At 41.7% G+C, this 23,150-nt stretch overlaps 2 protein-coding genes and 1 long non-coding RNA gene across 4 annotated transcripts in view; 1 reads left to right on the top strand and 2 right to left on the bottom strand.

Moving 5' to 3' along the window:
* Window positions 1–462: 462 nt before the first annotated feature.
* On the bottom strand, window positions 463–9,007 carry CISD2 (CDGSH iron sulfur domain 2). The gene is made up of 3 exons (XM_056327583.1): window positions 8,797–9,007; window positions 1,925–2,136; window positions 463–880 (listed from the first exon to the last, which is right to left on the bottom strand). The coding sequence occupies exons 1-3, from the start codon at window positions 8,897–8,899 to the stop codon at window positions 791–793; spliced, it is 405 nt and encodes a 134-aa protein (XP_056183558.1). The 5' UTR covers window positions 8,900–9,007; the 3' UTR covers window positions 463–790.
* Window positions 9,008–9,039: 32 nt separating this feature from the next.
* UBE2D3 (ubiquitin conjugating enzyme E2 D3) overlaps window positions 9,040–23,150 on the top strand; it is a 36,654-nt gene continuing 22,543 nt past the window's right edge. The window contains exons 1-3 of one of the 2 annotated variants that reach the window (XM_056327528.1): window positions 9,040–9,327; window positions 10,710–10,875; window positions 15,035–15,118. In XM_056327528.1, the coding sequence (XP_056183503.1) occupies window positions 9,040–9,327; window positions 10,710–10,875; window positions 15,035–15,096 (516 nt within the window). In that variant the 3' untranslated portion in view covers window positions 15,097–15,118. Of the gene's footprint in view, window positions 9,328–10,709; window positions 10,876–15,034; window positions 15,119–23,150 lie in introns of those variants that run through there. The other variant, XM_056327542.1, reaches the window with a different exon arrangement.
* On the bottom strand, window positions 16,869–23,080 carry LOC130144226 (uncharacterized). The gene is made up of 3 exons (XR_008820063.1): window positions 22,939–23,080; window positions 19,713–19,908; window positions 16,869–19,606 (listed from the first exon to the last, which is right to left on the bottom strand). It is a non-coding gene; the product is annotated as an uncharacterized LOC130144226 (long non-coding RNA).

Genomic DNA, 23,150 nt, shown 5'->3' with positions numbered 1-23,150 from the left:
CTTGGTTCTTGTCATTTAACCAATTCTTCCCATAAAAGTCCCTGCCACAAAAGGTAGCAGCTACAGTGCAAATCAGCTTGCAAGAAGCAAATATGTATTTCCTTACAAAAGCTCACGAACGATCAACAGAGGGGCCTGAAATAAAGGGGTGTTAGTGGCTGACGAGCTCAACAGTTTATACGGCCTGGAACCACAGCACTCCACCTAGGAGGCTGTATGAGACTACCCAGCTGTATGGGGCTCCTCTGAGCTGGGCTGCTTTTGCATGAGACTAACAGACTGCCCCTGGAGGCACTGCACAGGCCAGACCTGCAGCTAGCATAGCTCAACAACACTATGCTGCCTGCCCGCAGTGGTACATGTAGGTATATTCACAAAGGATTAACTTATTATCTGCTTTCTTCCCACTTAAATGCACTTAAATTTTTTTCCTGAAAAGAAAAAAAAAAATCAACAGAAAGGTGTGCTTCTGTCACTTGGAAATAGTGACATTTTTATAATTGCATGTTCATACAAGAAAGGCTGAATTGTAGGAAGTCATTTTACGGTTGAAATAAAGTACTTATTTACACAGATAGTTACAGTTTTACAAAGCAAACATAATTCTTCTCAGAATGAAGTATCGAAACAGTGACAGATTTAACACTGTCTAAATGCAGTTTATTCCAAAAAGAAATCTACATCAATCATTAGACTAAATCATACCAATCACAATAAAATGCTGTCCCTTGCAACTACAGCAGTATAAAAAGACATTTTATCAGTCATGATCTAGTGGATTAAGCATCTGCTATACTTCTTTCTTCTTGAGTATTAGTGGACCTACATTATCTCCTGTTAATTCATTGTGCTTGTTGTGGGAGCCATCACAGACAGGGAACTGGAAGAAAACGTACACAAGGAATTAGTAAATCTCTGTACAGCAACTGCATGGTGGTTTTTATATTTCCTCCTATGCCAAGAGCACTTCGATAACATTGCAAGTTCCTCCTGCTATGTACCGTTTCACCGTCAAACTCCTTGTCTCTTATCAGATACAAGACACATTACTAAAGAAAAAAAAAACCACTGCTAACAGGTAACTAAGTCTGTGAGGTCCCAAAATAGCTGTTCTTAGACACAAGGTTAGTGACAAAGCCTTTTCCATGAAAGAACAGCAACCAAAGGAGCCAGCACAACCACAAATGGTTTAAGGTTTATTGCAGAACTAATAAAAGTGCTCTTCATAGATTTAATCACTTGCAACCAGGAAGTACTGTTTTAAGGAAAGATGAAATACTTTGCTGAAATTACTAGTCTGAAGTGAGAGTAGTTGAGAGGGTGTCTTAGGTCCAGGTCAGGGGTTTTTTGTTAAAAACAGGAAAGCATTCAGTCCAGAGAAGTAAAAACAGAGCGTAGTCTGGACATTCAAAAGAAATTGAGGGTAGATGAAAAACACTCATATACATCTAGTTGATTTGGAGGATATGGACTATCCAAACCAGTCATTTACTGGCTGCTCTGGACCAGATGAGGATATGCTCTCCCTCACCAACACAGGTTCAGCCTTACTTTCATTCTAATATGAGCAACTTTCTAAGCATTATTTTTGCAAAATAGAGTAGTTACCTTTAATTAGTTGCAATGTATTTACAAATACTAAACAAGGCTTGCTTGGTTTTAATCTACTCACAAATGGTCACTCTGTGTTTCTAGAAAAACCCTACTGTGTTTCTTACAAGTTTCTACAGTTTCATTCTGCACGTAGACAGGTTTACAGTGGAGAAGAAGAAAAAAAAAAAGAACACGCCATTTTCAAAAACCAAGAACACATTTCACCTCCAGAGAAAAGCAACAGGTCAACATGTCACAATTCACCACTGAAGCACCGATAAAAATATGCAAGTTTTAATCTCTAATCCTGCAGTAGCACAAGGTGTCTTACCGTCTTAGAACGCCAACATCTGCAATAAGCTTTAGTGAGGCACAGATCTTCAATGTTTATTTCATTCACTACTTTTGGATTTTCCTTCTGGATCTTGAGGTTAATCAAGCTATCCTTTTGCTGTTTCTTCTTGGGGAGGAACGGACGAACAGCGAGGTAACCAAGCAGGGCCAGCACACCCAGGAAAGGCAACAACCGCAGCCATTCTGAAACTAAATACAGGTGGAATTTAAATTGCCTCTTGACACCACTACAGTACGGTGCAGCATCAACTACTCTCAGATGACTTGGGCTTAGGGTAGGGAATGAAGTTGCTCAGTCAGCAAGACCCTTGAGGGCAAACAAGACTCCATGGGTAAGTCTTAGAAGAGCCAGATTAAAACCTGTGCTTTACTGTAGCAAAGATAAAAATTTGACTCCCAAGATTTAAATGAACTTTAATTTTGACACTCTAGAAGATGACTCAATGGAAAAGAAATAAATCCAAAACGAATAAAAGACATACTTAAATGAGGAACCCTAAAATTACAGGGTTTTGCTCACCCAAGGTAAACCAGCACTGTACTAGTAAACTGAGCATGATTACATGCAGTTAGTATATTCAATACCAGTATCTTAACGTTCTGTATATGAAGAACTATTCAGTATGGTTTATAATTCAATTTTTAACTGCTTATTTCAGGTTTTTTTAGCTTCTTTTTAATTTTCAAGCACTAGCAAAACCTTCACCAATCTTGTTTATTTTTCAGAGCACTCTGCTCAGAGATCTGCAACCAGTTTCTACAACACACAGAGAAAGACAAAAGTCCTGAGATAAGGTATGTCAAGCCACAGAAAACTGCTTTTTACCAAGCTGAGGAACATTTAAGTACAGGTAAGAGATTCAAGTATGATAGATTTTCTAGATATGTTGCTGAAAGAAAACTTACTGGACTTTTTAAGAAATTCATCAGCACCTGGCATTAAGATCTATAGATATTGAAGATGGATCCACTTTCCCAGCAAAACATGCTGACAATACTCCAGTGTAATCAAGTACCATGGTGCAATAAAGGAGAGAGCATTTTTCTAAATTTTTAGAGAATACATTAGATCTAACCCTCATACAGAAATGGAAGAGTTTAAAAACATTGTAAAATGAGAAACAGAAGTGCAATGATCTGAAGAACAAACAGCTGCACAAGCATTTTGTAAGACAAGATGATGTAATCAAGTCCCTCTTTTAAATTATTTAGGATCAGAACATAGCAAAATTCTGTTCTACAGGTGTAGGGTTTTTTAAGATTAAGACATACAAGAAAGGAAATGCAAGAGCAGACTAAGGGTGCTAGGTAGGTTGTACCTCTGAGAAGTTACATTATTCTGTATAGCTTGATTTTATTTGTAATAATAGAGCATGTGTTTGTGTTAATACTTTTCCAGTTAGAACACAGTGGCTTTTTCTTAATAATTTGAATTTTCTTGAAGTACACCATGTAATACTTTCTGGGACTAGTTTTATGTTCTTTGAGCTTTATATAGGCTTTGTCGTGAAAGCCACACTTACTGCATTTATCTGGGAATACACCACAACTAAAGGCACTGCAAGAACTTTCAGCAGTCTTTCCACACCTGCACTTGCAGCAGTCCCAGTGCACAACTGACAGAATTTGCTAGGAGTCACTACAATAGACTAATCTCTGTTGCTCTTTTCTCAGTCCCTCCAGCAAGCTGTAAGCCCTAAATAATAACAATTAACACTGAGATACTTAAATGTTTTCGGTTACACAAAATACTGAGTTTCCTAGACAGTGGGGCCTGTTTGTCTCTTCTATCATTAGTGTTCCATCAACAAGAATCCAAACGTACTTTCTGACCTTACATGAAGGACTGACTTGGAATGTCAGAGAGGAAAAATATTTGGTTAGTGAAACAAAAATTCTAAATTTAGTATCTAACTGTGGCAAAGAGGTGGATCTCTACAACGCTACTCAACTCCAAGACAGAACAGACATTCCAATAGGTGCACCACAACCAGAAGCTGGGAGCCTATCAAGTGTGTAATGAACACAGCTGGGATAATATTGACATACAAAAAGGAAATGGCTCACATCAGAATTAAATGTTGTTAAAAGAGACAGGCAACTAAACAGCAAGTGGCATCTTAATACAGCTTGAAACTCCCTGATACAACCTCACAATGGGAGACACGTTTGGATAAGCCCACCAGGTTATAACAGGAACATGATAGCTGTATCCTTTGAGAAAGTAAATTAGAAACAAACAGGAATAGGAAGTACAAGGATATTATTTATGATGGTTATTTTAAAATATTTTTATCATGCTAACTGCTGATGAAAAGTTCTGCCCTCACTAGCCAATGATTCCTTTACATACTTCTCATCTGGGAGCCTCTGGAAAGCTCCCGCAATGACACCAATGTGTACACGAATCATAAACTGACTTGTTATTGCCAAAAGACTGCCAGAAGCTCAGACTTTGAGACTGAAAAATCAACATGGCCATGTTCTAGGTCATGAGAGACAAGATACTGTCACAAATTAAAAAAGTCATGGATCTTTGGACTGGGTGGGCAGGAACGCAAGAAAAGCTTCACCCAAACTAATGCAGTATCTTCCTACAACTGTAAGCTGCTCTGTGTTTTTGAAGCCATTCATACCTTTCTGAAGCAGATGTAAAGCAATTCACAATACTATTTTCACAGCTGATAACTCAAAATTCAGCAATTACATTGATTCTGGAGATTCTCTATCAGTTCTGCTGCATGGGAAGCGGCAGTCTTTGGAGCCAGAAATGGAGAGTAGAGTATCGAAGAGGTTAGTCTTCAAACTTGACTTGTGTTAGACAGAGACCAATCCCAAAGATAAGTCCTGGAAAGTATCAGGAACATCAATGAAACAGAAATGCCCAGAAAACTCCAAGAAGCGGAGGCCATGGACCACAGGCCACAGTTACATTTTCAAGGAGAAGTTGTTTTAACCCTTAGTCCAACAGTAACAAGTCCGAAAAATAAGAAACACATACACTGAACAGAAGGGGACTGGCCAGCCACTGAGAGTCAAATCCAAGCAAGTGGTTGGTCCCTGTTTGTCTTTCACCAATTACTCCTTTGATATCTTTCACTTTATGTTTTAGCTATTTTCTGTGGAAATCACCCTATGCAGACCCAAAAGCAGCTTCTTATATTAACAGCTAAACTGCAAGCCAAAATTTTAACAAGTCTTAGCTACCTGTCAAAATGAAGATTGGAACTGTGATTGAATATTCTCTAAACTGATGAAATTCTTCAAGCAAATTCAAACGTCTTGCTCAACTGCATTCTCTTCAGAACTAATAAGCAGTTCTATGCTGTCTTCTGTTGTTTGCTTGGATCTCTTAAGGGTGTTCTCATTACTACACAAACTAAACACAAAGGACTCCAACACACCACTTTAATATGTCTATTAGCTTATGAAGGTAGACAGGTGACAGTCCTTTCAGCAACATAGCACACTTTAAATAAATTTCAAGCCGAAGCTATGCGTAGGTTAGCAAGATGTCAAATTCATGGTTCAAATGGGTTCTAAAGACTGTTGTTACTGTGGTATCACCCTTCTTTCCCTCAGTACTGTAACTAATGATCCACAAAACTGTACTCTTCCTGCCCAGCAACTTGTTACATTCAAGTCCCTTTTAACATGTATGCCAACTGTAAGAGAGCCCACACAGGACCGTGTCATTTTTATAGAAATAAGCCTGCACCTAGATTCTTACATAAACCTTGAAGTTCTGACCACATGGTATTTTGAGGTGAGTGTCTATGCTGTTTGAATGACATGTACCAGGATAAAAAGCAATGCTGGCATGAGACAACACTGTTCATTTCAGTAGACTTGGGAAGGGAAGGGTAAAGCAGCTATGACAAGAAACTGAAAGAGGCTTCCGAGCAGCAGCAGTGCAACAATTTAGATATCCACTTTCAAATCCAAGGTCAAACATTCTTCCCTTCCTCCCTCATTGCTTTTACATTCAGGAGTTTTTTACTGGGTGTTAATGGTCTTCCTCTCTCCAAGCAAGCAGTTCTCCATCGTGATTTGGTGAGGACACAACAGACAACAGGTGTGTCAACATTTTTTGGTCAGTACACTATACAATATCCTATACAAAAGGTCTGTTGTTTCTACAGCTAATGTACTACAGGAGCTGAAGTTGCATCTGCCTGGAAAGTTTATAAAAGCAATAAAAAAAGCTAACAAGCAAAGTACTGCGCTGTTCCAGATTTGGGTTCTGGCCTGCCTTTGCAAACAAGGTTTATGCTAGCAAGTGTTTTATAGTACCGATCCCCTAAATTCAGTAGATGCCACCGAAGGACAAATACTAACACACGTTAATGTTTCAAGATCAGTATTATTTTCCACTTTCCAAAAAAATGCAAAGAAAAATGTTTGACACTTTTGGTATGTCATTTGCCAAAGAATATGCTCCTTTGTCATTTGTAGTAGCAGTAAACACAAAAGAGAATATTAATCTAATCTTCTCTATTGTCTAACCATTGTCTTTCAGCAATGGTAATTCAATAGATACGATCCTATAATTTGCTGCTGCAAAGTCACTACCAGAATTGGGAATCCCCTGCTCTTAGAGGCTTATGACTTTAGGACAGGACAGACGAAGACCACCACAACAACGCAGAAGAGGTGGCACTGGCTGAAACAATTTGGTTTTCTCAGATTAAACTTTTGACTGGCAGCAGTTCTGAGCAGTCCTGAGTTGAGGGTAAGTACAAGACTCTTCAATGAGCAATGAGGTTTAAATGACTTTCAGTAATTTTTAAGCACTAAGAGAAGATAATTTTTTAATTTAGGTGCCTAGGATGTGGCATCTTAGGATTTCCTTTTGAAAAGCCTCACCATGTTGCATTTACTCTATGCCATAACTTTAAGCACCTTGTAGAGTTTTGCTGGTTTTTCCTTTGTTTTCATTCATATTCACCCTAAGAGGAAGATATATAAGCATGACAGCAGGTATTAGTCTAGTCTAGCTGACTGCTGAAAAAAAGAAAAGCGTAACAATGTTGCTTTTATAGCTATGTATTTTTAATTATACCTCTTTCCCCTTTTTAGAGTGTTTGGCACAAGACAGTGAAAGAAATCACCAAGAAACAGAGGCAGTGGATTTTTTCAGGTACGTAATTAAATCCTACCAGGTGTCAAAAGCAGTATCTGACTCAGTTCCTCCTTCTACCTTTGTTTAATATTTTTGGGACTGACATTTCACGTTTGGTCTCCACTTAAGGTTTCTCTTAAGGCTTCTTGCCCTCCCTCCAAATTCAAGGATGTACCTGTCAATGGGGCAAATAATGTGACAGCAAACCAGTTCTCCCACACTGATCATGCTATTAAAAAAAGAAAGTTCTGACCAGGGCTTTCAGAATAAATTATATTATGTACATAGTATATACATATATGTGTAGCATATACACTGCTATGTAGCATGAATAAATACAGAGACTGCACAAATAATCCTGTTACAGAAATGTGTGTTTGGACAGGTGAAGCAAGAAGAGACTAAACTCTCTATTACTAAACTAACAAATTTTAAGTACAGCTTGCGGTTAAAAGGACAAAGTAGGAAACTGCCAAATGCTAGGAATATGAGAAGCTGCGCTGTTCTGTAGCTTATTGCATCCCCTTCCTCCCAACTTTTTAGCAGCTGAATTTGTCTATTTGGCAAATATCATTAACAGCATTTTGAGATAAGACAGTAGTTGTGGGAAAAGAACAGTTCCTTTAAAACAGGTTTCCATGTCATGGGAAAGACAATGGGGCTTTAAGTTTACATGCAGCATAAACATGCTGGAAAAAGAACTACTCAAACCTGGGTTTAAATAAATTGTGCCTGTTCTAAATTAAATTATTTCCCAGCACTATTAAAGTCATATACAGCAGAAAGTCATACGCAGCAAGATCAATATATAAGGTTGATTCTACACTTTTTAAGACTTTTTCTGTTTCCAGAGAGTTTCTGTTAGAGCATTCCTGTTACTTATTATCACCAAACTAATCTTGTTATTTGACACTACTTGAGGTTCTGCCTGTATTATCCCAACCCAGCCTGAGCTCTGATAGTTCCAGTTGGCAAAGCACTGAAATGCAATGAACACCTAAAGAATTTGCTAGCATTTAGTTTTCTTTCTTGGTTGCTCTCTGATAGGGCTATGATTAATGAAAAAGCACTTTCACTCCTGCACCCAGAAAATGCTTATGAAAGTTATTAACTAAAATAATATACTATTATTTATAATATAACTAAGTAATAAGCATAACTAAAATACCCTAACTTTGTGTATGGACGAGGCACCCAGAAACAGATTCTATTTTTGTTTTAATCAGTACAGACTCTTTCCCTAACCCTTCAAGCAGATGAAAAGGCAGTGGTTTAGGCCTTCAGCTAAAATCCCATTTTCTTCAAGTGCACGGCCGCCGACTTGCGGGTACTTGCGCAGAGAAGTTTTAAGCACAGAGCAAGCGAGCCGAGGAGCCCGGTTCGTTTTACCCTACGGCTACACTTGGCTCTGATCGTTACCATCTACCTCACTGAGCATCTTCAACGTCTTGTCGGGTAACTTCCCCGCTGAAGCGGTTTAACGGCGATCCAACGTTTGCGGCCCGCCCCGTCTGTAACGCGTAACTTGTTCGGCCCGGCCGGGACAAAGCCGGCGGTGCCTGCGGCGAGAAGTGGCAGCGGCAGCCCGACACGGCCGGGCCCGGGGGCTGCGCCGCAGCCCAGGCAGGCGCCAACGGCCCGGCCGGCCCCGCCGCGCCCCTCACGCCCCCGCGGCGCCGGAGGGGCGGCAGGGCGGGAAGGGGGTACGGGCCCCCGGCCCCCCCTACCTGTGAGGCGGATGAAGCCGCCGACGCTCTCGGGCAGCGGCAGACGCTTGAGGTACGCGGGCAGCTGCACCTTGACGATGCGGGCCAGGCTCTCCAGCACCATGGCGGCGGCCCTCGGGGCGGGCGGGGGCTGGGGGGGAGCGCTCCGCGGCCACCAACTGCCCCCGCCGCGGCCACCCGCGCGCTTCCCCGGGCTGCTCCCGCCGCGCACGCGCCGCAGGGCGGGGCGGGGCGGGGCGCCGCATGCGCGCAGAGGCACGGCCCGCTCCCTGCGCTCGGGCCGCGCTGCCTGCGGGCGCCGCGTGGGGGCGCTGCCGGCCGCTACGGCGCGGAGGGGGCGGTGGCGTGCGTGGAGCCCGGCGGGCCCCGGGGCCGGTGGGCGCGGGCGCCGCGGCCGTTAACAGCCGGGAAGACGCCTCCTCGGTCAGCCGCTCTCCTGAGGCGAGGGGGGCAGCGCCCGGCCTGCGGGTCTGTGGTGCAGTCCGGCCGCTCGCTTGGGCCTCACTTCGCCTCACGCAGGCCTCCTCGAAGGTACAGCTAGGGCGGCGAGGGAGTGGGGCTGTAATAACGGGTGGGGTATGATTTACAGGCTGTATATTACTTGTCGTCACCCTGTGTTGAAGTTGTGTTTCATGTCGACGGTCTTTAAAAATATTAAAGTAAAAGACTGCAGATTTTTCTTCATGTGAATGAAGTTTTTCATATGGTGTCGTAACTCTTCAGAGGTGGGCTAACGTGAGTGCTGGGAGGTTTAATATTACGAGGAGAGGACAGTCTGCCTCGTGTTTGGCAATAGTATGTGCGAAGAAGCTCAACTTCTGAGCATGTTAATTAATTTTGGCAAAGAAACTGATCATTTTGGCATAGAAAATTGCCCCTGTATAGCTGGTGAAAAAATGGGAACTATGCAGCCATTCTGGGTCAATTTAGACAATCCAGCTAGACCTGAAAACTTGTGCATTAGTCTCTTGGTCACGAGTCCAGTGCCATTTGGTTTGAGATGCTTTGCTACTGTGAGTGAATCTATTGAATGCTAATAGTATATAGCATAGAGCACAAGCATCTTCAGGAGAGCTGAAACAGTGCAATTTGTCTAGAAAACGTATCTCCTTCCTTATGTGATCTTGACTGGAGTACAGTTCTCTCTCTTCTTTCATTGTATGGAAACCACATCGTATGTGTGCTTTTTCTGCCAGCCTATAATTGGTAATTGAGAATTTTGGCAGTAAGTTAATAGGGTTCGGCAAAGCAATGAAAGAGTAATTATAGGTGTTTCTTGAGTCACATGAACCCACTGGTCTGTCTTTGGCTGAATCTACTCGGCAGTCATGTTTGCCTCGTATTGACTAGGATATGCAAACCCAGTACTAGATCTCTCTCACTAGTTTGCTTGAATGATCAGTTTAGGACAATCTTAACCAAAAGTTAAAATCACAATAAAGAACTAAGGCAAAAAAACAAATACTGGAATCTAGGTTTAAGACAAACAAATCCAGCTTGTTTGTGCTTCTGGCCTGAATATTACTTTTCTGCCTGTTACCCTGCATAAACATTTCCTGATGAATCATCATCTTTAGCTAGTGAGAATATTCCTGTGATCTCAGAGTATTTTAGTTCCCTACCTCACCTAAGTTTATCCTTGTAATGACTACGTCTGATGTCTTAATATGATTCCTTCTTGTGTAGGCAAATGTCTGCTATTAGACATGATAATGAAAGAGCAAAATGCTTGATTATTCTGTAAAGATTACACATCAGATGTCATGATGTAACCTTGTTTGTGAAACTTCGTGAGGGAAGAATACATAAGGCTGAAGATAAATAAGGTAAATCCTCCAGCGCTAAATCAAACAGCTTCACATTGAGGTTGAGAGCCTCTGTCCTTCCCTCCTCCCTTTCTTCTGTTCTTCCAGTCTTCTCTGGACGCTGGCTGTGATACTGGGAGCACAGCTGACATTTCATTGAAGCTGCTGAGCCCCACTGTGCTGCCTTTGATCAGTGCTCCACTCGGCACAGTTAGACAATCTGCACATGTTGCAGAGAGGAGCCATTCTCACTGCGCCTCGCCTGTCTGCACAGGTATCAGTTCACATGAGTCACAAATGGTTTCGGTATATGAAAGGCTGAAGTCGTAGATTATGGAAAAACTGTAAAGAAAATGAAGGCTGTCTGAGATTCTTGACTGGAGGGAAGGCAAAATATAGTCTATAGAAATCCACTTCGAACTGGAGCTCAGGAGATGTATGTTCACTCTCCAACTTGACTGCAGACTTCCTCTTTGACTTAAGGGGAGAAATGTAAGCTGCAGGCTTGCTCAGTTTTGCAGAAAAGAACAGCATTTTATACAGTAGTCCATCTTCAGGGACCACGTTATGAGGTCAGCACTTAAGACTAGTCAACATCAGGAGGTTTACTAGGCAGTTGTGACATCTTCCTTCAATTACACACATTTAACACCCTATGTGGACATTCTTACTCCACAGGCAGATTGCTTCTTCAGGATTTTATCAGGATCCTTTTCAGCTTTGCCTCAAATCTGAGTATTGTTGGGTATCTGGAAAGTTTTCTAGCTTTCTTGAGGGGGCATAATATGCATCAATTCATTCTTGCATATTTAGCTTCAGTTTGTGAACTGTTAAAAAGTAGAGATTGCCTCTGCTTACGTGTTTCGTGTTGAATTTGGCCACTGAAACTCTGGTATTGGGTAGGATATACAGGAGTTGCTGAAATAAAAATAACAGCACAAAAAGCCCAAGCATAGACACTTGAATAGAACCTGGGTCACTGATACCAAAATATGATTATTGCTTTCAGCAGTAAGTATCCTCTGTCACTGGGATTTTTTTATTTAGCAAGAACTTTACAGATAAGATAGAGCATGGAGCCCCCATGAAGAGATCTACATAGTTAGTGCTAGCTCAGGTCTTTTACATGGAATTCCCAAAACACAGCCCAAAAGAGAACCAGCCCAATTAACTTACTACTTACTACGCAGGCTTTGATGAGAATGGTAGAAAAGTTTGATGCAGATCACATTTGGCAGAATTTATTCTGCTAAGCATAATATCACTACAATATAGCTGCATTGGTCTGCTCACAGTAGAAATAAGAGTTGCCTTCAGCATCTGCAAGCTGGTTGGTCCTGGTCCAACAGAGGGAACATAGGTGAAAAGAAGCTAGTTGTGTTCATCTTTTTACCTTCCAAAATTGCTTGATTTCCCTGTCCCTTTAATTCAGCTGTAAAATGAGATAGTACTTACCAGTCTGTCTAGAACCCTAAGATTTGCAAAGGAAAAGAACATTTATAAATTATATTTATTTATTTTATTTTACCAAGTAAGAATAAAAGATAAAAGGTTCTGAGGTAGCAGACACAGTCCTTCCATCTCTAAAACAAGCCAAAGCAGCATAGTAATTTGTTGAACACTCTTTCACGGTAACGAGCTTTTCTATCAACAGAATGTATTGTGGTGTTAAAACCATTTTCTTGGAGTGGGCATTGCCATTTTCCATACTGACTGCCTGGAATAATCTCTGCAACAGGCAAAAGTACCATTGTCAACTAAAAACTGCCCTGTCACCAAAGGGCTGGCTTCTGTGATAAGCAGACACAAGCCTCTATCTAGGAGGAAGCTAGATCTCTCCCTTTCTATTCAAATCATTTCACAATGGAGTTTGATTAGCTGCTGTTCCTGCTGTATGCAAAGCTCTCTCCCACTTCCCCAAAAGCAAGAAAAATCATTACACTTCAGAAGTGCTGTAGAAACTGATTGATTTAATACAATGTCTCCACCAGTTAGTTATGCAGCACTATCAACACCCAACTATTAAATAATTGGATCTCAAAAAATGAGACTGGCTGAAAAACATAAACCACAAAACCATATGTGTAAGGTTACTTTACTCATTTTATGCTTATGAACATTGCAAGTAAGTTGCAGTTGCATTGCATGCAGGTTAAGTTTTCATTTCTTGGTTTTGCATCTAGGGGCTTAATTAATTGCCTTTAGAAGAAAGCTGAGAGTGTCATGCTTTCACTTGACTCAGAGACCTGGCATCTTAAGTGGCTTCTGCTGGTGTTTATTGAAAATATCTACTATTCTGTGGTGGGCAAAGTGTTTGAGAGAAAAGTGACCTAAGATAACAAATCACATTTATAATAGAATCAGTAGGGTAATTTTGTGATAGCAGAATTTTCATTATTATAAAATTACTGCTTAAAGGAGTATGATATTACTTTCCAATCTAACTAATGTCCAAGAATTTTACAAGGTAACTATTATGTTTTGAAAGCAAGCGCTATTATAATTGCCTAAGTAACTGCAGTGTCCTACTAATAGCCTGTATTATCGTTGAATTTTAAAATTCCCTGTGGCTTAGGATGCTGTTTATTGCTGCAGATTGTAGCAAATTAATTTGTGAAAAGAATGAAAACAGGAATGTAAAGAAAAATTCCAAGATTTCTAAGAATTGGATCAAGTTCCAACATGACAACTTTGTGCGTGAGTGAACGGAGTAGCAGACATTGTTTTGATTTATGCAAGAAAAATACTGTGATTTGATCTCTCAGCCACAGGTTTAACATTTTAATTTCTTCTTCTGACTGCTACTGCTGGGGAGTGGGAAATGTTACCCATGAGTTGGATATGAAACAAAGCTGAAGAAAAGCCCAACTCAAGAAAGAATAGGTGTATTCAGTGCTAACTTCCTAGCTATCCCCAAAAGAAGGTCAGTTGCTTTCTACATTGTATGTTGTTTCCAGAGTGGGACTGCAACGGTTAGCACTGGTCCATAGCAGTGATTTCTGCAGCTACTATAATATTTGCAGAAATTACACAAGATGAAACTATGAATATCCACTCTATTACACTGTTAGTGATTTCAACTGCCTTTATTTAAAACATAGAAAGTAACAAGTTATATGATGTGAAACTATTGTAAGTAATATCAGTCAAGCAAAACTAATGATGCACAAGTTCACAGTAAACATAATATTGCAATGAGTTTTAAATTTTGACCCATTACATGAATCATCCAGTCTTTCAGTCCCCATTAGATAGCTGATCTGGTATGTGCTGCTCATGAGGATCCAGACTGATCGCTGGTCATGTACAGACTTGCACAGTTTTGGAACTTTATTGGCTTCTAATGAGTTGCTAATTCACAATGGTTTTACTCAGATCAGAACAAGTATCCTTAGGATTCACTAATACGTTCATTCATATAAGACTAGATACATTACTGATTTGTGCAGGTTCTGCCTGGTTTGTTGTAATAAACCAGGCTGCAAAATCCCCAGATTGTCCCCTGGGAGGAAGCTGCAGTGATAGAGAACAGATACATCCTTCTCTACGCTAAAGGACCTACAGAGGACAAAGCCAACAATCTGGGAAGTACATGCTGCTAAATGAATAGACATGAAGTAAAGCCACTATCAAAACACTACAAGCTGCTGTCTTATGACTGCAATTCCAGGGAACAGAAGCTATACAGATGTCAATGTATTTTCAGTAGGGGACCACTCACCATTCCCTTTTAAACTGCATTGATCTTTGCTGTCAGTGAAGACTATATCCTTGACCAGGCAACTAGAGGTAATTTTTTTCCCTTAGTGCTTTACTCCCTTGGAGTAATAGCTGTCACTGAAAGAGGCTTCCTTTATTTTGAAAGGCAAAGGTGAGATGCCACAAGACTAATTCCTGTGACGTAATGTGTATTTGTTGGCAGTGGCTAATTATAGCACAGGAAAAACTACCAGCTTCCCCTGCTGAGGACAGAGTACATGATCTCTGCAATATGACTGCACTCTGCTCTTAAGTTCTTCCTGTGTCATGATGTCCACTGACACTGCAGTAAAACAGCAGTTTATCATTCCTTTCTAGGCTGCTGTGTAGCAACAGCTCTGTGGAAATTTCTGAGCCTTTCTCCCCTTTTCAAAGTTAGCCAGGTCTGGCATTGACAGTAACCCATACTCCTTCTCTGTCATCTCACAAGAATAAAGAGAAGGAGAAAAAAACAAAAACAAAAAACAACAAAAAAAACCCCCACCCAAAACAAAACACTATGCCTCTTCAATTTCAGACAACAAATACATGTATAATGGATGGAGATGAAAGCAGGGGAAAAGTGGCTATCTTGATTCCAAGGCAATGACAGAATAGTACTACAGCAGGTAAATAAGATTAATATAGCCTCTTTTATGCCTTAGTGATGCTTTCTCTTTTCTATTTTTTTCCAGGCAGTTCCTGTCCTCTGGCCTGCAGGTCAGCTATAACACAGCGCACCTCCAGATCTAGGTAGTTGGCTATTATCTAGAAGATTTGTAAGTTACTTCCTCACTTACTTTTCAAGATATTGCCAGAATTTTATATAAATTCTGTACTTCAGTACAGAAAGCTGTAAGGTCTGTGAAACTGATTTTTTCAAAAATTTATTTTTTTTCCCTTTGAATCAGCAGAGAAAGCAACCAACACAAAAAGTAGGATACAAAAATATCACCTCAAGTTTACAAAACTTACTTTACAGAAAATGTAAGCCTAATGACTGTGAAAGGAAAAAATTAAATGAAAAATAAATACATGATAATTAAGGGGCATTCACCTTTAACAACATGCTAGAAGAATGCTTTTGGAAACTATGAAAAGATCCTAGTGACCCTTCTTTGCAGAGCAGAAAGTCTTTTATTGAAAATTAGTCTTGTCATAGGTGTCTATAGTTAATTTATTAATATGCTTGAGTACGTTATAAACTGCTTCCCCAAGAGGAATGAAAATATTTTTATCCAGGTTTTTTTACACTTTTTTGTGAGTTATTTTCACAGCTTCAGGGACAGAAATGTTATAATTATTCAGAAAACAGGTATGGTAGAAATGGATGCTGCACATAGACCCTCAAATTGCCTGTCCAATATGATTTGACGGTATCAAATATCCTGAATGATGTAAGGGTAAGTGTATTGTTTAGTCTCCAGGTACCTGAGTCTTCCATGCCTAATTGCAGCAGTGTATGTTTTTCTAATATGGGAGCTAAACAGAGATCATAAAATCATTTAACATAGGCCACCAAATAGTCAGGAAGGACTAAGAAATTATCTTTTTCGCTATTAATTTGAATTTAAATCGCTATGACTGAGAAAATAAGTATCTTGGATCACACTACCAACTCCTCGAGCAAGTATTTTTCAGTGGGTTTTTTTTTTAAGATGATGTCCCATTATCCAAAGCAAAAAAAAAAAAAAATTGCAGCCCTCATTGTCTTTATAAAAAAAAATAACATCTGTTGCTTGTAAAACTGACAGGTCTATGTAATATTTCTTGAAAGGCTGAAAAGTATGCTTTATCTTGAAGAATAAAAGCTGTTGGGAGTACAGAAGCTAGGTTTCCTTTGCTTTATAATTTGCGAAATTTTCAACAGCTTGCCAACACAACCATGCTTCACGACTACTGTGTGTGTCAGAAATACTGCCCTGATCCATCCCCCTAACCATAATGATGAACAGTGTAATAACTGGCTAAATTCAGTATTGGTTATTTAGAGTCATCAAAACTATTTCTGGAATTAAATATGACAGCAACAAGAATAATATTCCTTCCTTCTAAGAGATATGTTTGGCTGTAATTACCTGTATATTTGAGGTCTAAACAAGCTCTTAGACATCTTATGGTCAATTGGGACATACCAAAAACTGAAAAGATCAGCCACATCTTTAGAGGTGAGACTGAGGACAAAAAGAAAAGTGGAATAACTCCTAGTACCATATGGTAGTTGGCTAGTTAAATCCACTGTCTAAATTCACAGCATATACTCCTGTCAGTTCAAAGACAAACAAAACAAACAAAAAAATCCCTGAAGTATTTCTGTGGACTTCCTTATTTACTTAAGTCATTATTTTAACTTAGGTCAGTACCGCCTCAAACAGTTAAAACACTGCAATCTACAAGACTACGTAATAATTTCCGCAGGAAACAGCATTATTTTGTATAAAACAGAATGGGGGGAAATGGAGAGAACGTTCTACAAGGAAGAACAGCCTCTAAATGAAGAGTGACAGAAAGTCAACCTGCTACCTCTGCTGAAGTGTAATATTTATTTAGCTACAAATATATGAATGATTCACCAGCAGGACTGCCTCAGAAGAAGGGGGAATGGCCAAGAAAGTTAGTTTGCTGCAGGTCATTTAGGAAGTCAGTGGTACTATGGCTCCTAACTCAGAGAGGGTCCCTGCTCCAGATCTTGCAGAAACACCAGCTGGTCTCTGTGGGGAAACCTAAGATAAGAGGCGGTTATACGTCAGTATAAAGTACGATATCAGTGTCCAGATTAGCTCAGGCTAACTAATTTCCTGTAACTCTAATCAAACAATGAAAATGATACTCAGCATGTAGCAAGCCAGGAGAATGGAAGCATACACTTCAAATCAATCAATGCAGCATGTTGAGAAGTCTGACTAGGGATGCTGTGAAATATGTTAGCTAGCCTGTTTGAATAATTAATTTTAATCCATAACATTTTATCTAGATTAGCAACTTTTATAGTGTATTAGGTACACTGGTCAAATCATCTGTTAAACACACCTCAAAGGCTGTGGTTTACTTAGTACATTTGCATCCCGGAACAAGCACTGGAGGAGCAATCGAATTAGGATGGTCCAAATCGGACTAGTAATCAATTATGTCAAAGTAATAAAAATAGACATATCTTGAAAGAGCTTCAGACAGTCCTTTGATGTCTCCTGTAGTAAACACAACAGACCAAATTAAGTATTGCTGAAAACTGCTGTACGAGCTTGGTCATTTTTGGTCACAGTGTTAACTCCTACAGACTTAGCGTGCAGGCTGAAGACAGCCTGAGGGGTCAAAAAACAGGTATAACAAGGAAAAGCAACTACTTCCAAAGGGATGGGGTAAAGTAGGTCACCACTAAACACCTTTTTGAAGAAATCTCCAACTGATGTTCCCTGCCCTACTGAAATTGATAAAAGTCTGATTTGCTCCAGAGAGGGGGTTTAATCTGCTGAATTCTGCCTGTGTTACCTTTTTTTAGCAACTATGACTAATTGCTTGGCCCTTCACACCCCTATTTTAAGATGCTATTTTGCCATGTATATTTACATTATCTATGTTTATTCAGGAATGTAAAGAATTAATATGAAAGAAGAAAACAAAGGTAGTTATTAACTGCATGACAAAAAAACTTTTCATTTTTCAAAATTGGCATCGTAATTATGCCGTGCATGTGCTCATCTGACTTTTATGCTTCAACATCCGTAGGGCTGAATCAGTACTGAAAATGAACATTCTTGTTGACACAAACTGCTGCTGACTTGAAAGGAGTATCTCCTGTAGATCAAATGGTAGTTTTGCTGGGAAAAAATGAATACTCTCTATGAATACTAATACATAGTCTGTAGCAATTTTCAGAGATTTTTGTTGTTGAGGTCTGCAAAAAAAAATAATGAATTTTATGTTGTTAAAACTTTCTTCTTTTAAAATAGCTCTTATTTTCTGTAAGGATTTCAAGAGAAAAGAAAAATATTCATTAACTGAAAAAGTGCTAAACAATGAAGCGCTAAACAAAATCCTGAAGACTGGAAAATTTTGTGGGGAACTTTGGTCTGTTGATCTCAGTGTGAGTTACTGCAGTATTTTATATTCTGTGAATCCCACAAGACCTTTGCAAGTCATGAAACCTTAGCATGCCGTTATTCAAAAAAGCATTCTAGCTTTTCACTGGGACTCATACGTGGACTTAAACATTAGATCTTACAACTCCCTGACTAGACCTGCAACAACTTAAAATGGCTTAATGCAGGGACTCAGTGTTTTGCCCGATGACCTAGCAGTGAGACAAAAAGCACTACTATACAAAATAAATGTGGAATAGCTTGGAAATTGTTTCAGTGAGAATGGCAGAGAAGCTGTCGAAGAAACAATGGGAGATGAAAAATTGCCACGTTGGAATATTAAGACAAAAAGTTACCTTTTGTCTCCTATTCCTTAGAAAGCTATCTGGTGCTTAACGCGTTGACCTTGGGCTGGACTCCAGCTGCTAAAGGGTTTTGCTACCTCTTCTTCCTAACAGAAGGAGACATAATGGTCCCAGATGTAACAGCCAGGGAAATGAGCACACAGTACAAAGGCTGTAACTATGACCTTGCAATCCTTCTTGAAAGGGGGAAGCCCCCAGCTACACAGGAAGGGCTGCTGGTCTTTGGTATTTAAAACGCGGATCAGGTGGAACCCAATGACATCCCCAAACCTGTTTTTCTTCCATTGTCACATAATGGCACCTGGATTGGCAAATTCAGCCTTTTTGTTTGTTGTGTTAAAAAAAGCTAATGGAAAATCTTATTATATCAGCTTTCTTCTGTGATCTTATTCCTTGTGGTCTCCACTGAATCAAAAGGGTTCCCAATAAGGTGAGTTTTGCTCAGATTAAAAGAGAGATTTGACTACAAGCTTGGTTTATGATAATTAAAGGAAAAACAAGCTGGACAGGATGCTGAAGAGAAAACTGAGACCTGGTAATACATGCAAACAGGGAGAAGCAGCTGTTGTTGTTCATCTTAGCGCTTTGTCTTCCAGCAGCAGAAGCTGTTGTGTTTTGTCTCCTCCAAACAGGAGCTAATAATGACCTACTGGATGGACTAATAAGAAGGATGTCTTGCTTTTGCTGAAGTCATTTTTTTATTTTGTAAGAACGAAGATCTTCTTGGAAATATTTTGTGTCATGTTTCCCCTCCTTCCTCTCAGATACATGAAACATACTGTATGGAATGCTGCTTGGTGTCCAGGGTGCTTGGTCGCTCCACCTGTTTTAAAGACAGGTAGAATAGCATGCTCAAAATTTTAAAATGGCTCATCTCAGGCAAGCGGAAGTGAAAACCTGACATTGATGTGCAAGCAAACCACACTAACCTTTAAACGAAGGCTGGGCTGCTTTGCCCTTAAGTCCCCTCTATGCTGAGGGGAAGGGAAGTGCTCTAACAATATATCAAGGCAATCTCCATTCATGCTTGCTCCCCAGCCACCACAAAGCAGCTGAAATGGACTGGCAAATTCAGCCTTCGGACATCACTGACCACTTGGCTGCACAGGGTTCTGTAATGCCGTACTGGAAAAAGCAAACAACATTGAAAGATGGAGTTAAGTGAGCTGGTCTGTTCTCAGTATTTTTGTGCAAACTGTTTGTTACCGTGCCACATCTACTGAGCTATTTTGCATAATAAACCTCTGAAGATCTAACCAAACTCCACTACTGTGTGAGGATTAGACATGGTAATACCTCTCTTCAGCCACTTCAAAAATGAAATTACAATGAAGCAAACCCAAATAGACTGGGTAGTTCCACAATAAGTTGCAACACCCATATTCAGTAACTAGCATCTGTGCTTCTTGCATTTTATATTACTCTGAGGTGTCAGTGCGAGTAGCGATAGAGCACACCTGCTGCATATGGTAAATGTGAGAAACTCTGTGTATGTCACATTGATATATTAAGGTTACAAGGCCTTACTTGCCTGAGAATACCTACTGAAGTAAAAACTCTATTTCTAAATGCTGAGAGGAAAATACATGATTTTTATCTCACAATTGAGGGTGAGAAGCATAATGTTCTCCAAACAGGACTGTGTGTTGTGACTTGCAGAAATGACCACGGAACTGTGCCTGTGCATCTTGGTTTTCATTCCAACACAAGTCATTATTTGTTACTCTTTTTCTCAAGTGTATTTAAAGGTATTTAAATAGACAGATTTGGGTTTAAAAAAAAAAAAAAACCAAAACAGTGAGTGTAATAAAGTGTTTGTCTAAACAGGTATACTAAAACAAAATATGCAAACCTGTTTCTGAGCAATGGCTAGAAACAAGCGCTATCCAATACGTTTCAAATTCTATTTGGGGTCAAATGCTAATAGATATATTGATTTTAACACGTGACCATTGAAAGGCATACAAACAAAACTTGATTTACCAGATTAACAATTCCTGTTGTCTTAAATTAGCAGGGAAAATTACATGCTAACAACTGTATGTTTGTGCTGTTCTTCATTCCTTTCATAAGGTAGTAAAATGCGAATCGCAAGCCAGATCAAAATAGAATCACATCAGAGGATATTAATCTCAAATAATAATTTAAAATTTAGAACTGGAATACTGTTAAGTGCCTAAATCTCCTGAGATGACAAACCGTAATGACAAAGTTCAAGAAGTTTGTAAGCAATTGACAGAGGAGGATGTCTGTGAAAGACATGCTGGCAGTTCGGAGCAGTTTAATAGCATCTGTAATCCAGAGCAGACAAGGAACAGCACAGTGTTTTTCAGCAATATTCTTAAGATGATAAAAACATGAATGAAATAGTTTGGGACTACACCTCTTGAATATGCTGTTCAGTATAATTAAAATAAGCAGAAAAGGAAGACTACACAAGGAAGTTTCTGGGAATGGTTTTGGTGGTCACAGAAAGATAACTGGGCTTTACAAGTACAAGGCATTGTTTTCTCTCTAGCCTGCACATGACAGGAACACTAAAAAACTGTGACAGTCCTGTAGTACTATTTAGCAACAACAACAAAAAAATAATAGTGCATTGCAAGAAAAAAAGCGCATTGCTCTCCTAATTCACTGTTGGCTGTTCTCAAGATTCATACTGAACAAGTTGTTACACAATCAGGTCTTCTGAATACGCTGCCTTCTCCAGACAAATAATAATTAGTATCCTAGATAGCAGGAAAACTAACAGTAGTGCAGTAAAGGCACTATAATGAATGCAAACTCAGTTCAGTGCAATGGATTTAGCTAATTACACATCCATACTCCCTGGACAGCAAATGCCATGTTTATTAATACATCTATCCTCATTACAACAGAAGGGCAATCTAGCAGTCCTTGTTATTTCACAGCAGCAGAATAGAGGTCTTTCCCCACGTACACAACTATGCATAAATGTACAGAATTTATTACTATGAAGAAAAGGAGCCCAGCCCAGAACTATTTGTTGACCTGTGCTGCACAAAATCAAAAGCCCCCAGGGAGCTGGAAGTGTCACCGAAGGTATCACGGCAAACTAAGTAATTACTTAATGAACCCGGCCCTTGTGCTGACAGGCCGTGTTACCGTACCTTCGCTTTGGTGGTGGTTTTTCCCCTATACTGACAAACGCGGAGCGGTTCACTGGTATGTGCCCCTAAAACCGTTTCCAGGCCCGTCACTCTCACACCGGGCCTGCGCCCCCCGTCGGTGCCGCTCCTCTCCCGGGCAGGCGCGGGCCGTTAGCTGTACCTGCAGCACCGCGGCTACTTCGACAGGGGCGAACCCCTTCGCTGCAGGGCTCCCGCCGAGGCCCTCCCCGCGCTCCGCGCCCCACTGCGGCACGGGGTGTCAGCGGCTGGCATTATTCCGAGGCGGAAGAACACCGGCACGTCGCTCGCTGCCGCGCCGCTGCCCGAACGCTGCCCGCCGCGCAGGCACGGGCAAGGGAACCGGGGGCGCGAGGGGCGGGAAGGGGCCCCGACGCCGAGCGCGGGGGCAGGCGATGCCCGGCCCCCTGCGCGGCCCGGCGGGGGGGAAGGGGGGGGGGGGAGGTGTCATGCCGCCCTCCCGTCCCGGTGGCATGGTCGGGGCTGACAGACAGCTGACCGGGGCGGGTGCGTGTGTATTAACGCGCGGAGGGATACTGCGCCGTCGCGTCAGCGTACAAATGTAGATCCGGCCGCTACCGCCATTTCGCGGGAGGGCGGCGGCGGGGTGGGGGCTTGTCAGCAGCGCGCGCCGCTAGGCCCCAGCGGAGCCTCCGGGCCGCCCTGCTCGGGCGGCGGCAGGGAGCAGTACAGCGGCACTGCGGGCGGCCCCAGAACCTTCCTTCCCTCGCGCCGCCGCCGTCACCGACGCCCACCCTCCGCGAAACCGTCCTCCGCCTCTGGCGGGGCCGGGACACAGGACACGGCGGCAGCGCGTGCGCTTGCCCCGCCCCTTCCCCCTCGCCCCCCCTGGGGGGCCGCTAGCGGCGGCGCCGCGTCTCGCCCCGCCCCTCCCCTCCGGCTCCGCCTCCCGCCCTCCCGCGGCGTCTGGGCCTGGCGGGCGGCGGCGGCGGCAGTGCTGGGCTCTCTCGCCCTCTCTCCCGGGCGGACGGCGCCTCTCGCATACCCCCTACCCCACACACGCCCTTCCTCCTCCCGGCGGTGACGGGAGGCGGCGGAGCGGCGCGGCGGGTGGAGCGCTCCCCCGGCGGCCTCCCCGGCGCACGGCCTCGCTGCCCGCAGGCAGGCGGGACTCCGGGCGTCCGCCGCGCTCCGGTCGGGCGCCCCCCTCGGCTGTTTCCGGAGGAAGGAGAAGCGCAGCTGCCCCCTCCCCCCTCT

This window comes from Falco biarmicus, chromosome 1 (assembly GCF_023638135.1).
Source record: "Falco biarmicus isolate bFalBia1 chromosome 1, bFalBia1.pri, whole genome shotgun sequence".
Lineage (NCBI taxonomy): Eukaryota > Metazoa > Chordata > Aves > Falconiformes > Falconidae > Falco > Falco biarmicus.
This window is presented reverse-complemented; position numbering and strand designations above follow the sequence as displayed.